General features: G+C 33.6%; 1 protein-coding gene across 1 annotated transcript in view; it reads right to left on the minus strand.

Moving 5' to 3' along the window:
* LOC106467046 overlaps positions 1 to 13,682 on the minus strand; it is a 17,957-nt gene extending 4,275 nt beyond the window's left edge. Inside the window, exons 1-2 of the mRNA XM_022395150.1 lie at positions 13,601 to 13,682; positions 1,443 to 1,665 (exon numbers count right to left, since the gene is read on the minus strand). Coding sequence (XP_022250858.1) covers positions 1,443 to 1,665; positions 13,601 to 13,661 — 284 coding nt within the window. The 5' untranslated portion in view covers positions 13,662 to 13,682. The remainder of the gene's footprint in view (positions 1 to 1,442; positions 1,666 to 13,600) is intronic.
* Positions 13,683 to 14,932: the final 1,250 nt, after the last annotated feature.

The raw sequence follows: 14,932 nt of genomic DNA on the forward strand, positions 1-14,932 counted from the left end.
GGTTAACACAACATTTTCACTTTTTACAGGGTTAACACCACATTTCCACTTTTTACAGGGGTTATCACCACATTTTAACTTTTTACTGGGTTATCACCACATTTTCACTTTTTTACAGGGGTTATCACCACATTTTTCACTTTTTACAGGGTTAACACCACCTTTCTACTTTTTACAAGGGTTATCACCACATTTTCACTTTTTACTGGGTTAAGACCACATTTTCACTTTTTACAGAGTTAATACTACATTTTTTTTTCAATTTTTTACAGGGTTAACACCACATTTTCATTTTTTACAGTGTTATCAACCACATTTTCACTTTTTTTACAGGGTTATCCCACATTTTCACTTTCTTAAAGATCAACACCACATTTTCACATTATTCAAGGCTAACACCACATTTTCACATTATTCAAGGTTAACACCACATTTTCACTTTTTAACACATTTTTCTTTTTTTTATGCAACTCTTGCTGTTTTTGAAAAGTATTTTTATAAACTTTTTACTTGTTTCCCCAAAAGGAGCCGAAGGCCGCCTCGAGGGGTCATTTGTTTTAACCACTCGCACTACAGTACAGTAATGTGTTGTCAGAAGACACTAAAATGACGTTACAATTTGTACTGTAAAACGTGCACATTCCATGAATCACGAGAAGAATTATACACTCTGTACGTTACAACACAGTATGACATATGAACTTCCAAAGCAAGAAATATAAATATTTGTTAGTCTTAATTTTCGATTTATTTACTATTGGAACAGAACAGTTGCGAGGACACTACGGAAAGTACATCTAATACATTCTTCATATTCTTACTGATTCTCCTCTAAGTATGTGAACTGAACATTTATACAGTAAGTAAGATGCTAAGTATATAAGAAAGATGTACATAAAGAAGTAATTAATATTTATATCTGTAGAAATATTTTCAACCCTTGCTTCCCGGTGGCTTATCGGATGATAACGCTAAAATACAGGGTTTGATTCCCGCCGTATGATTGTACGTATGTATAAAACGATAAAAACTTTATAACCCTATAATATGTATATATATATCTATATATGTACATTTTAAGTCCTAATTCTGAAGGGTTTACAAATTAAGCAGTTCTCAAATATGAAGCTATTAAAAATTATTGATAAAATAAATTACGATTTTGAAATGCAATGCACAGCTGTAGCAGAATAGAAATCTTACTAGGGTTAATAAAAAGTTAAGTATTTGAAGGTTGGGGCTGTATATGATACCATTTGAATTCGAATAGATTTAAGATTTGAAACACGTATACAGAAGTATTAGTGTACTTTGTAAGTAAGAAATAACTGTTCACTTGTTAAAGTTGGTGTATTTTATACAATTATTTCAGTTTAGTTTTGCTATTTAAAATATCCAATCATTCAATACAGAATCCTACAGAGAGACAAACAAAGACTCACACTTTTCCAAGTTTGTTTTCCTTGCACGGATCCTTGGAAGCAGAAAAGGCAGGTAGCTCATGGATCTTCCACCGGAACCGCTCACTGTAACGTCCACCGCGTAGGTTAACCCGGATCAACACACCTTTCTCGGAGTCGTTAGCATGAAGAAACTCCACGTTTCCACGGATACCACCAGAGTCAATAACTGCGACGAGCCCATCCTTGCTAGTTTCCTGACAAACTTAAAACACGAAACTGTTGTGAGCACAAAAAACGAAGCAACAGTTTTCCATAACAAACAGAGAAGAATTATATGTCATTAGTAAGGATTGAACAATCCATAAACTCCACACCTTTAAACTATATACTTACCTCCATAAGTTCCCACTCTTAAACTGTATACTTAATTCTATAAACTTCCCACCCTTAAACTGTATACTTAATTCTATAAACTTCCCACCTTTAAACTATATACTTAATTCTATAAACTCTCCACCCTTAAACCGTATGCTTAATTCTATAAACTATCCACCTTTAAACTGTATACTTAATTCTATAAACTATTCACCCTTAAACTATATACTTACCTCCATAAGTTCCCACTCTTAAACTGTATACTTAATTCTATACACTTCCCACCCTTAAACTGTATACTTAATTCTATAAACTTCCCACCCTTAAACTGTATACTTAATTCTATAAACTATCCACCTTTAAACTATATACTTAATTCTATAAACGCTCCACCCTTAAACCGTATGCTTAATTCTATAAACTATCCACCTTTAAACTATATACTTAATTCTATAAACTTCCCACCCTTAAACTATATACTTAATTATATAAACTATCCACCCTTAAACTGTATACTTAATTCTATAAACTCTCCACCTTTAAACTATATACTTAATTCTATAAACATCCCACCCTTAAACTGTACACTTAATTCTATAAACTTCCCACCCTTAAACTGTATACTTAATTCTATAAACTCCACACCCTTAAACTGTACACTTAATTCCATAAACTTTCCACCCTTAAACTGTATACTTAACTTCATAAACTTCCCACCCTTAAACTGTATACTTAATTTTATAAACTCTCCACCCTTAAACTGCATACTTAACTCCATAAACTCTCCATTCTTAAACTATATACTTAACTCCATAAGCTTCCCACCCTTAAACTCTGTACTTAACTTTACAAACTCTCTACTTTCTGAACAATATACTAATTCTAAAATTCCTGTCCCCTGAACCCTATACTTAAGTCCATAAAGCTTTATCTTCTAAGCTAAATATTAAACTCTACAAAGGCTCTACCTTTTGAGCTATATATTAAACTCTACAAAGGCTCTATCTTCTAAGCTATATATTAAACTCTACAAAGGCTCTATCTTCTAAGCTATATATTAAACTCTACAAATACTCTACATTCTAAGTTATATATTAAACTCTACAAAGGCTCTATCTTCTAAGCAATACATTAATCTCTACAAAGGTTCTGTCTTCTAAGTTATATATTAAACTCTACAAAGGCTCTATCTTCTAAGCTATATATTAAACTCTATAAAGGCTCTATCTTCTAAGCTATATATTAAACTCTATAAAGGCTCCATCTTCTAAGCTATATATGAAACTCCACAAAGGCTCTACCTTCTGATCTATATATTAAGCTCTACAAAGGCTCTATCTTCTAAGCTATATATTAAACTCTACAAAGGCTCTACCTTCTGAGCTATATATTAAACTCTACAAAGGCTCTATCTTCTAAGCTATATATTAAACTTACAAAGGCTCTATCTTCTAAGCTATATATTAAACTCTACAAAGGCTCTATCTTCTAAGCTATATATTAAACTCTACAAAGGCTCTATCTTCTAAGCTATATATTAAACTCTACAAAGGCTCTATCTTCTAAATTCTGTGTTTGCATTTTGTGTAAGACCAATAAACAAGAATATAGTGCTCTTGTAGAGTTTAATATATAGCTTAGAAGATAGAGCCTTTGTAGAGTTTAATATATAGCTTAGAAGGTAGAGCCTTTGTAGAGTTTAATATATAGCTCGAAATATTGTATATAGTTTTACCAGGTTTAATACCACATCACGCTGACACAAGTTACTGAAATATTACGTTACACTGATACCAAAGAGGAACCAAGTAATGTGTGATAATGAAACAAAAACTGTCCAGTAATAGGATCTTCCCTCCCCCTAGAAAACACCATAGTGTTTTATTTTTTGTCACAAAATTGTTCGTTGGACAAACAAGAACAACAGAAGTATCTTTCAAAGATTGTCCATAGCGTATTACACACAATAACTTACAAACGTTACTTTTCTACCTGTATAACAGATATTTAACAACAATATTTTCCTTCTAATTCATTGGAAATTTAACAAAAAAATTTAGTAGCGTATTACTAAAAAAACTAGTTTTTCCTCTCAGCAAGAACGGAATGAATTAAAGCTTCCAGTTCAGCTATACACGTACAGCAAGGAATGTAACCGGTTCTAATTTCAGAAAAATATTAATGCCTGAAAACCACAATTCATTTTAGTTTGATATAGATTCACAATTTCACTGTTCTGATAAAAAGATACAGTTAATTTTAACTTGATATAAATTCACACTTTCACTGATAAAGAAATACAGTTAATTATAGCTTTCGAAATTCCAACTTTATTTACACTAAAGAGAATATAATACAAGTTTAGGTGTTGTATTGGTAAGTTAAAAGCAAACTTCATGCTTAAAGTTGTAGTTTAGTGCTATTTTTATGCCGACACCTTATAATTTACATCAGACTTAATGCAAAGCCTTGCTGAGTTTCCTTATTTTGTGTTTAAAACTGATAAATGGTAAAGAACGTACAACTTTTTTTTGGAGAGAAAGGGGATTTTTCTCTCCGCCTACGACTTCTGTGGCAGTAATCATTGACCTTTGTCACAGATTCCTGTGGCTTTCCGTGGAAAACACATATTTTACTTTCGTGATCAGAACAAGCCTACCGGCCTGACTAGTAAGAGCCTGCAACATCTGACCCGATTTATTTACCGTCCGCCATTTTGGCAGCCTTCCATGATAAAAATACAAGTCCTCATTTCCTTTCGCTCCCAAACTGAAGACTTTTTGACCTTCATGTTTAACGTAAGCCACACTCAGTGTTTGTTTGTTTTTAATCGACTGGAATATCCAGTTTGATGGACGTTACAAGAACAGCTTTATTTAACAATGAAAACCGGTTTGATTAAGCAAGAAATACTTAATCAACAGATGTGTAGGGATTCACGGTAAAACATCCGTTTCTCTGCACCAAACTGAAGCACAACATTCCAGTTTTGTATTTTCGATAAAGAATAATCTGTTTCTTCTTATATGTATTGCGAATCGTGGTGTCTGTCTCCAATTTACGGTGGCCGCTTCCTGCGATGCATTTGAAAAGCTGCGCACGCAGGCAAAGCTCAATATTCACTTTTCAAATGACGAGAGAACAGGCTTGAATAATGCTGATGCCAAATTTTATTTCACAAGCAAGATATTATACACTAAATTGTTAGGGAGTAATAACACTATCATTCACATTTCAAAATGTGACTAACTTAAAAAATAAAAATGTAGATTTACCGTATGTTATTGTTGAACAGCTCTTGGCATAACTGAAAAGCTCAACAATTACTTTTTCTCGGTGGGCGGTATAAGTAGCTCAGAGCTTTGGCTCTGAGTGAAACCAAGAGTATAACACAATTAACCCTTTTAAAGTCCATGAAATAATTTAAATTGATAGATTAACTTAAATTTTTCCTGTTACTGGGGACGGGTACTTTTGCTAGACTAGCTTAAACTTTTCCCGTCACTGGGGACGGGTACGTTTGCTTATATCCGATGGTTAATCGACGTGTCTCTCAACGTAATTGTAAATACGGTTCAGTACTTTTCTCTGCAGTAAGACGAACTTCGAAACATCAGTTGCGAGAATTGAAAATTTTGTTGACTCTTCAAAGCAGAAATAACTGCCTGAAATTTGGATTTTCGTCAGAGAGACTAACATTCGGTCTTGAATACGGGATTATGTATACATCATTTTTGTGAAAGCTGAGTTTAGATTACTAGTCGGAAATGACATTAAGTAAAACAATTCTTGAAAATTAATATAGAAGTAAAAAAACTGGGTTATTAGAAGATGATGAAAATGTAAACACTTCAGTCACAAAATTTCGCTGGTGCCACTTATTTTGCATTAAATCCACCCATACTAAGTCTACATGTTAATGTTATTCATAAAGAAATTACGTCACTAAAATTGGTTTTTATACCACAAATCATTAGATACGTTTCTTGACAATTTAGAATTGATATTTTCAACCTTAACGGCCAGGTTAGAAACCTCTAAGTTTCAAGTATAGCCGTCCTTAATTAACTACTGCTAAGCAGAGGAAAAGCAGCCAGTCAGCAGCCCCCACCACCATAAAAACTTTGTCCGACCATTTGAGCTGACTGATTTGATAAGAATCTATATCTGTTTCTAAGACATTATTTAGGAACAAAAAGTATACAGATCATAAAATAATAAACTCCTAGCCCGACAAAAAATAAGATTCAGATAAACCAAACTTTCTCAGAAGTTAGGCCTTCTTCGATAGACAATAAAATGAGAAACTTAATAATCAGAAGTGAGATCTTCCTTCTGCTAGATTTCATAAACATGAAACATCATCTATCTTAGTGAAAATAAAGCATATTAACTGACAATAAATCTGATCTCTAACTGAGAACTGCAGTTTCAAGCAATTCAGTTCTCTTCAGACCAGCTAGATCGGTTAGATGGTTCTGCATTCATTCTGGAATAGAACTATAAAAATGGTGAAAAAGTTGTGTGTTAATCAAAAACAAAACCTATCTATGTCATGTGTTTTGACTTTTAGAAACGATGCGTAGCCTTGATAACGACAGAGTAGATAGAAACATTTAGTAGCCTTGTTGACGACAGAGTAGATAGAAACATTTAGTAGCCTTGTTGACGACAGAGTAGATAGAAACATTTAGTAGCCTTGTTGACGACAGAGTTGAAGATATACCGCGATAAAATGTTGTAAAAACATCTCAATAAAGAATACGTACAGTGTTTATAGCCCATATCATAATCTGTATCCGACACATTGATTTAAAATCATGTAAAATACACTTTAGTTATAATAATCCTGTAACTTTAGCAATGGTTATGTTTTACACATCCGGTGCATTTTCCTGTTAAACGTCCTAAATGTAAAGTTTGTAAAGGCTGGAAAACAAGTCACGCTTTACTAGCCTACAAGGTTTACCATCCTGTAACACCATCGCTCAGTCAGAACTGATCTACGTCAATAATTATGTCGTCAAGCTGACGAAATATTTCAATCTGATCTCTCGTCAACAAGGCTACTAAATGTTTTTATCTACTCTGTCGTCAACAAGGCTACTAAATGTTTCTATCTACTCTGTCGTTGTCAAGGCTACTAAATGTTTCCTATCTTTAAAAAGGTCATTATCGTTGTGAAGCAACTTTTTATTAACTGTTGATTTTTATTTGAAACGTTTCACTTGTATACAAACTTGGAAGATAATTATAAAACCAACATATATGGCTTCCTTACAGGTCTGTCCGATAAGCGTCGTTGTCCATAAACCTTCGTGGTTGTTCTATCGAAACAGACGTGTCACAAATGTAAGGATTATATATCCTTTGGAAACGGTAAAGTAAGAATTACAGAAAATATATTGAAAAAAATAAAATTATGAGAACAGGGCGTCATTTTGTATGGGAGCAGCCCTCCTCAATACTCTGCAGGATATAATATAACCACATATAAGCTGATCGAAGTACAAGAAGTCCAGTACAGAGAATTTCCTGTATGCATACAGCTCATCCTCCTCTCCGAAATTACACCAACGGATGGAGTAAGATGTAACGTGGAAGATGAACCTGAACAGTACGTTATTTGACGATGGGGTAAGATACAAAATCCCAGAGGTTTTTGCTTTGAACTATTTTTTTTTCGGATTTGAACTAATAATTGGATTGAATGCCACTATTATAACACACCCAAAGCTGAAACTACAGAGCATGCTCAGCAGTATTACGACACGAGTCTTGTATCTCTGGATACGCAGCTCTATACGTTATTCTCAAGAAGAAAAATAAAAATTTTAAAATCATTCTTAATGGGAGTTGTTAGTATATAATCATGTACATTTTTACAACACAAACTTTCGTGATGTTTGGTAACTTTAATGAATCTGTTAGTCACTGCTAAAGTAGGTCACATCTGGTAGCTAGCTTGTTCTATAACGCGACAGCTAACGGTAATGCGCCATGTGTAATAGTTCTATTCAGGAAATCAGATTGCAAGAACGACTGCAAATTAACTTTAGAAAATGTTTACAGAGGGCGATCGTTATTAAAACTACTTCTAAGATGACATCAACTGGCAGCTAAAATTCGTTTAAGTCAAACAAAATCTATATTTATCGTTAACAAAAAGCAAATATTATATTATAAACTTGAATACACAGTGAAAATTACATCAAATGTTTAGATTTCAACAGGATTGTTTTTACGACGCTGGAAATGACGTCAGTATCGTTCAGAAAATGATGTCAAATGCAAGTTTTAAAGGGCTGGGGATCATTTAATTCATAGTAAGTCTGAATGTGTCATCAATTAAAAACAAATGAAAGCCTTTTTGTGTCATTAATTATAAAAAAATGGCGTAGATTTCGATAGTGTCTTCATATTTTTCTTCTTGATGCATGATATTCCCTCGACAACATAAAAGAACAGGTTCCACTCGTTTGGAAAGGTCACATGCGCCGTTCTCACTTCGATTGTAGTCTCGTGATCATAACTACTGACCAATGCTTTATGATAAACTGTTAATAAATATTTTCAGCTTTTCGGGCTCGAACAATTACGATAAACAAAGAGCAAAATGTTGCTTCTAGTGTTCTGGTCCAACGCAAGAAAAACTAACTTTGAAATTCAGGGTATGGAGGTGTCATCTAACATCAAAATGTCCATAGTTCAGTATCTAATCAAAAACACTTTAGGTGTGAAAAAAAGGTGCTTGGCCTAACCAATACTTATGTATCTGCACGTGCTTTTACCCTATAGTTTTGCTGCTCTAAATCAACCATCTTTAATTCGAATAACGAAAAACTAAAAACTATCTATTTTTACTCTTACGTGAAGCAGTAGTAAAAATTTTAAATCGATAGTTCACTTGACTTTTTGCGTTGGTATGCACAAATATGTTGGTCAAAATTGAGCGTTTTTTGTTGAATAACTTAACACATGTTATTTGTATTTTGACTACATTTGACAACTAATTGTGGGCTATAAATATCTATCAGTGTTCCAAATTTGAAAAAATATCCATAAAAATTAAGTATGTTTTTTCTGTCAATTAAAGTTTTGGTACTTTCGGTGTGAAGAAAAAAAAAGGAAGAACTTTGATCAAAATTAGAGAAGTATTTATTAATGGATTGCTTAGAAATTTGGTATGTGAAATAAGAGTTCAGTAGAGCACATCCAATGAAAATATGTGATAGCTTGGATTAACACAGTCCGAGCCACAGAAAGTGGAAAATTGCTAAAGTATCCCTCCTGTTAATAACATACAGTGTGTCCTGCAGGTTGTTTTGGCCGCACGACACACTACCGTGTTTCTTGATACAGAAATAGATATCACAGTGTCTAGAGTTTAGTATACAGAGCTCTCATCTAACATCATAACGTCTGGAGTTCAGTGTACAGATTTGTCATTTAACATAATAATGCCTAGAACCCCAAATAAAACATAAGGTATTTCTTGATTTTTAAGTTTTATATCTGTTAGAACATTATTTAACTTACATCATAAACTAAATAGTTATTTTTTGATGAAATAAAGTAAATATAAAAGTTCTTACAAGCTACGTTGCTGTTTTTAAATATGTATTTAGGTGATAAAATCGTCTCCATTTTTCCCCTACCGTGTCATAATTAAAACTACGAGATAAGAAGAATAAAATTAGTTCTTTAGCCTAAATACAGCATTACGGACGTATCGTGAGAGGCAGGTTGTATTTAGAGCTGCGGTGTTTAAGAACTCCGGCTCAGGTCAACAACCAGCTGATCAAGTGTTACTTTCAGGACAGTTGTAACTGTAGACAAGTATGTAAAAGTAATTACTGGAAATTTTCAGAAGTTGTTTTAAACTTGAAACGTATAATGAGTTGCATGGATACCAACAGAACAAACTTTATAATTTTCCCAAAAATTCAGGCATTTCTTAGTTTAAAGCAAATTTCCTGCAGGTTGAAAATTAACAAAAAGGCATAGAATAATCAGAGCAAACCGGAACTTCTGGATCGAGATATTAGTCCGTTTTAGGACCTGGGAGGGTCAAGTGCATTGTAGACCTCTTCCTCCCTGTCGGACAGTTGGCTTATACACTATGACTTTGTTTCTTTGTACTTTTTTTTCACTGGTTCTTAGCTAACATCCTTCGATGCGTATATTAGTTTAATACACACTTTTCGGGCCATGTGCATTTATGGAGAAATATTAGCTTGTACATTTTCAGCATTCTTCACTAATACATGATTGCACTTTCAGTCCTGTGTGCATTGTGAACGTACATAATTCCATTTTCACATAAATACCCTTTGAAACAGAGCTATTTCGACATCAAACAATCAGTTGGCCTAGCACTATGCGGCCTATTAAACTCGAGCAGGCGAAACGAAACTCTCTTTGTCGGGACCTGTGAGGGTCAAGTTTGATGTTTCCACCTCTTCCTACTACCTGCACTGATATTTTAGTAGCACTGATAAATGTTTCCACCTCTTCCACCTGCACTGATATTTTAGTAACACTGATAAATGTTTCCATCTCTTCCACCTGCAATGATAAAGTTTTCCACCTCGTCCACCTGCACTGATGTTTTAGTAGCAATGATAAATGTTTCCACCTCGTCCACCTGCACTGATGTTTTAGTAACACTGATAAATGTTTCCACTTCGTCCACCTGTACTGGTATTTTAGTTGCACTGATAAATGAGGGTGTAAGGAATGGTCAACAAATTTCTTAAACTTGATGATGATATGAAAGTCTTGGGTGTTATTGGCTGAAAGGAGGATACTGCCGATTCACAAAATGATTTATATCATTTACTAAATTGGGCAAATAAATGGCAGATGGGTTTTAATTATAACAAATGCAAGATAATGCATGTGGGTTATTATAATTTGAATTATTAGTATAATTTGGATAAGAATAACCTTAACAGTGTCATGAAAGAAAGTGATTCTGGTGTAATGGTTGATTAGGTTGTTAACCAATCCAAGCAATGTACTGTTGCTAGTGGTAGGGCAAATAGGATTTTAGGTTGTATCTACAGAAATACAAGTCTAAAGAGGTTATAATTTCATTGTATAGGTCATTGGTTAGGCCACATTTGGAGTATTGTGTTTAGTCTTGGTTTCTTTATCTTAGGAAGGACATTGAATTGTTGGAAAGGGTTCAGAGGAGAGCTACTAGATAGTGCCTGGGATGGAGGGGTTGTCATACGATGAGAATTTAAGATCTTTTAAATTTTTTATCTCTTAAAAAAAGAAGAGTTAGAGGGGATCTGGTTGAGGTGTTTATGATTGTTAAAAGAATTGATAGTGTTGATGCATCATCTTTTTTCGTACTTAATGGTGAGAATGGTAGGAATAGGGGACACAAATATAAATAATGGCAGGGTAGGAGACATTTACAGATAAGACAGTTTTATTTTTATAACAGGGTGGTTTACCTTTGGAATGGGTTTAAGTAAGTTTAAGAGAAAGCTTGATAACTATATGAATGATAAGGGCTGGCTTTGGGGTTTATTTAGTTTAGAGGATGGGGCAACATGGATGGACCAATAGGTCCTTTGTTGTCCCTAAACACTATGTTATGTTAAGAAAACCAAGTTGCAAGTGAATAAATAGCAGAAACAACTTTGCCTCTCCGCACCAGCTACAGTTGAACTAACACAAAACAGTCTGAAAGAACGTTAACACGAAGAACAGACTATTAGGCTAAGCTATGTGCGCATAGCCTTAAGGTCTCTTTCAAATACCATAAAAAAATAGAATTTATTAAGCTTATGTATCGTCCATAACTGTAACGTTTCCTGCGAGCTATATTTAGTAGAACAAGTTATTATATGTACTTATTTTTTGTAGCCTTAAAAAAGGGTGAAATATACCACTCAACCTTGTCCTAAAATCTAGCTTCACTGGGGGACAGGGTGGGGTGATCTATTTAATGTACATCTGTATTACTAGGGGTTACAAAGGGACGAAACTAGATCACATCATACGTTGTTAACTTGGCTTTAAGCTATGTTCAGTACACGCGTTAAAGAAACTATAACGACGTGAGAAGCTTTTAGAGTATCTACACGGAACAGCCATTACCCAATACCTTATCACTTTAGGGCACTTATGTCATTACTAAACACTTGGCCACTCAGTACAGCATGTAAAAACAACCATTACTAAACACTTGGCCACGCAGTATGGTAACTGTTACGTTATTGACAACTGAACGTTTTCGATACATTATACAAGTGATAATCTAATCCTTCTATTTGATTAGGTTAGCCTTAGAGTTGACGGCAGATGCTCTTGGTTAGCTGCCTAGACTCTAATCTATCAGTAATAAATTACGGACGGATAGAGCAGGTGAATTTCTGAAGTAAACAAAGTGAAGATAATGTTCATTTTTTTTAAAAAGTGTTTAAAATCTTATAATGGAAAAACGAGTTTTTTTTTTTTTCCACTGAGGATGAGCCTAAACCTGATTAAAGTTTCGATTTCTGTATCATCATGAGGTTTTGAATGAAAAGTAGGTTACCAGATAGAATTGTACCTGTTATTGACCACAATAAATTAAGAAAGAACGCTTTTTCGCTAAAGATTTTTTTTTATTAAAAATATTTAATTAACTTTATTTTTGGTTAAAGTCACACACTATAACAAAATTTTCTAATTAAAGTTTGAAACCTTGAAACTTTCTTCTGATTATTTACTCAAAACTTTCTTGTGCGACAGCTGATAGGAAAGAAGTCAGATTTTTTCTTTCCATCTAACAGTTTTGAATAGTTATAGGTTCTTCCCGGTATTTTTTAGACCAGGCAGATAGGGCACTCGAATCGTAATGTGCTAGTCGCGGGATCTAAACCTGTAATCGAAAATACTAGCCTTTTCAGGTGTGGGGGTGTTATAATGTGACGGTCAATAACACTATTCGTTGGTTAAAAGTAGCCCAAGAGTTGGCGGTGGGTACTATCGGTCGGTTGCCTTTCCTATTTTCGATAGTCTAAAAACAGGAACGGCGGCAAATAGTCTTAGCAGCTTTGCCATAAACAAACAACAAAATTTGTAATCATTGCTGATTATGCTTTTATACTTTCTGTACTCCTTTAAGTTTACCGTTATTTGAATGGTTGAAAAGATTGTTGTTGGGCGTTTCGATGCACATTATCATCTTTAAGGTAGAAATCAATACACGCTCACATATTTACATACTTCTCGCGGCATATCGTATAACGTAATCGTCAAATAATAAGTGGATGTAAAATCAAATAGAAAATGTACTTGGCTGAATAAATGGAAGACTAAGTTAAGCCTAAATATCTTGTTTAAAATACATTCTTTTCAAAGTTCTTAATTAACAGGTGAATGTAAGGTCCTTAAATATGAAATATACAAGGCAGAATAAGCCAAAGGCTAAGTTAAGCCTAAATATCTCATCTGAAATTGTGTTTTCAATGAGATATCCTCCAGTACTATACGCTCTAGCTTTTGTAAAATATGAATGTAACAAATATTTGGTTTACCTGCAAAAGACTAAAGTACGAAATAAATAAGGAATATCAACTTGATCAGCTGGTTTTTGTAAAATTCACACTTATAAAAGTACAAGTATTTAAAATATGCGTGTAACAATTTGCGTAAAAACAGAGTACAGGTACAAGTTTCTATTTAACATTGTTCCATTCCAATATCATCCGTATTAAACAGAATAAAATCAGTATTTTTACTTTCTGTTGCATTCGTATTTTTTCGTTATTGTGCGCCTTTAAAATGCATGGTTTATGTAAAAAGAAAGTAACACTTACTTGCCGACGTGAAAAGTAGACAACAAATAAGAAGGCTGGAAGAAAATTCTAGTTTGTTCATGTTCACCACTACTAAAGTAGACTACTAACTCTCTCCTTCAGCTTGGAGTTTAAGGCACGAAATCGGTGTCCCATTTTCAACAACCAACCAACTACCTGGAATCAGCTCTTTCTTACTAGTTTTAATGAAGTTAGATATTCAACCTGTTCATTTAATAATGAAAGGCCTATTCCATATGACTTTACTTAATGATACAAACTAGGTCTACAAATAGATTTTTCTCTTAGGTATTTTGTTTGTTTGTTCTGATACTTTATAAAACATAAACAAACATATTAATTTATACGTGATTTAAAATGGTTTTAACCAGGAACAAGTATTGAAAAGTCAGTTTAAAATGTCTTTAGATCGTCATTAACTATATAATTACTTCTATAATTCTAGGTGTAAACGCTCGGTATGGCTCAGCACCGGAACGAGAGAAATCCGGTAATATTCTACATGATGTAATTGGTTTTTCAGGTATTAACAGAGTCGTACTGTTTAATTTTTAAATCTCGATTTAACAAGCTTTATACCTAAACCTCGTATATAGTAACAAACTACAAAACACACGGTATCAAGACAGAATAAGTCCTCTATCAGTTTTAGTTATAAAGATATTTCGACAACAACAACAAAGAAAAAATGTTCGTCCGTCATTCAACTTTAAGACTTTTATGTAGTTGTGAAGAAGAGTTTGTTTTTTTACATTAGCGATATCTCCGGGTAAAAACGTGTTTACTTTCTTAGTGCAAACAAAAATACGGAATGGGGAATCCATCATCTACAGTACTTTATGGGGTATTTTGAAATTCCATAAACAGACATGAACATTCCACGAACCACGGTACGAAGATTAGATCTTCCCTGTCTGACCAAACAATAGAACTGATTTATAAAAAACCTTATCTTCATCACAGCTGAGTAAAGTTTAAAGTTTTGTGGGATATAAACAACTGACTTTCTTTTAGATATAGTGTAAGGTTGTTAGGTAACAGCTTTAAATATAGATACAGTGTAAGGTTGTTAGGTAACAGTTTTAAATATAAACACAGTGTAAGGTTGTTAGGTAACAGCTTTAAAGATAGTGTAAGGTTGTTAGGTAACTGTTTTATATATAGACACAGTGTAAGGTTGTTAGGTAACAGCTTTAAATATAAACACAGTGTAAGGTTGTTAGGTAACAGTTTTAAATATAAACACAGTGTAAGGTTGTTAGGTAGCAGTTTTAAATATATAGACAGTATAAGGTTGTTAGGTAACAGCTTTAAAGATAGACACAATGTAAG

The sequence above is a fragment of the Limulus polyphemus genome, unplaced genomic scaffold, assembly GCF_000517525.1.
Source record: "Limulus polyphemus unplaced genomic scaffold, Limulus_polyphemus-2.1.2 Scaffold2468, whole genome shotgun sequence".
Classification (NCBI taxonomy): Eukaryota; Metazoa; Arthropoda; class Merostomata; order Xiphosura; family Limulidae; genus Limulus; species Limulus polyphemus.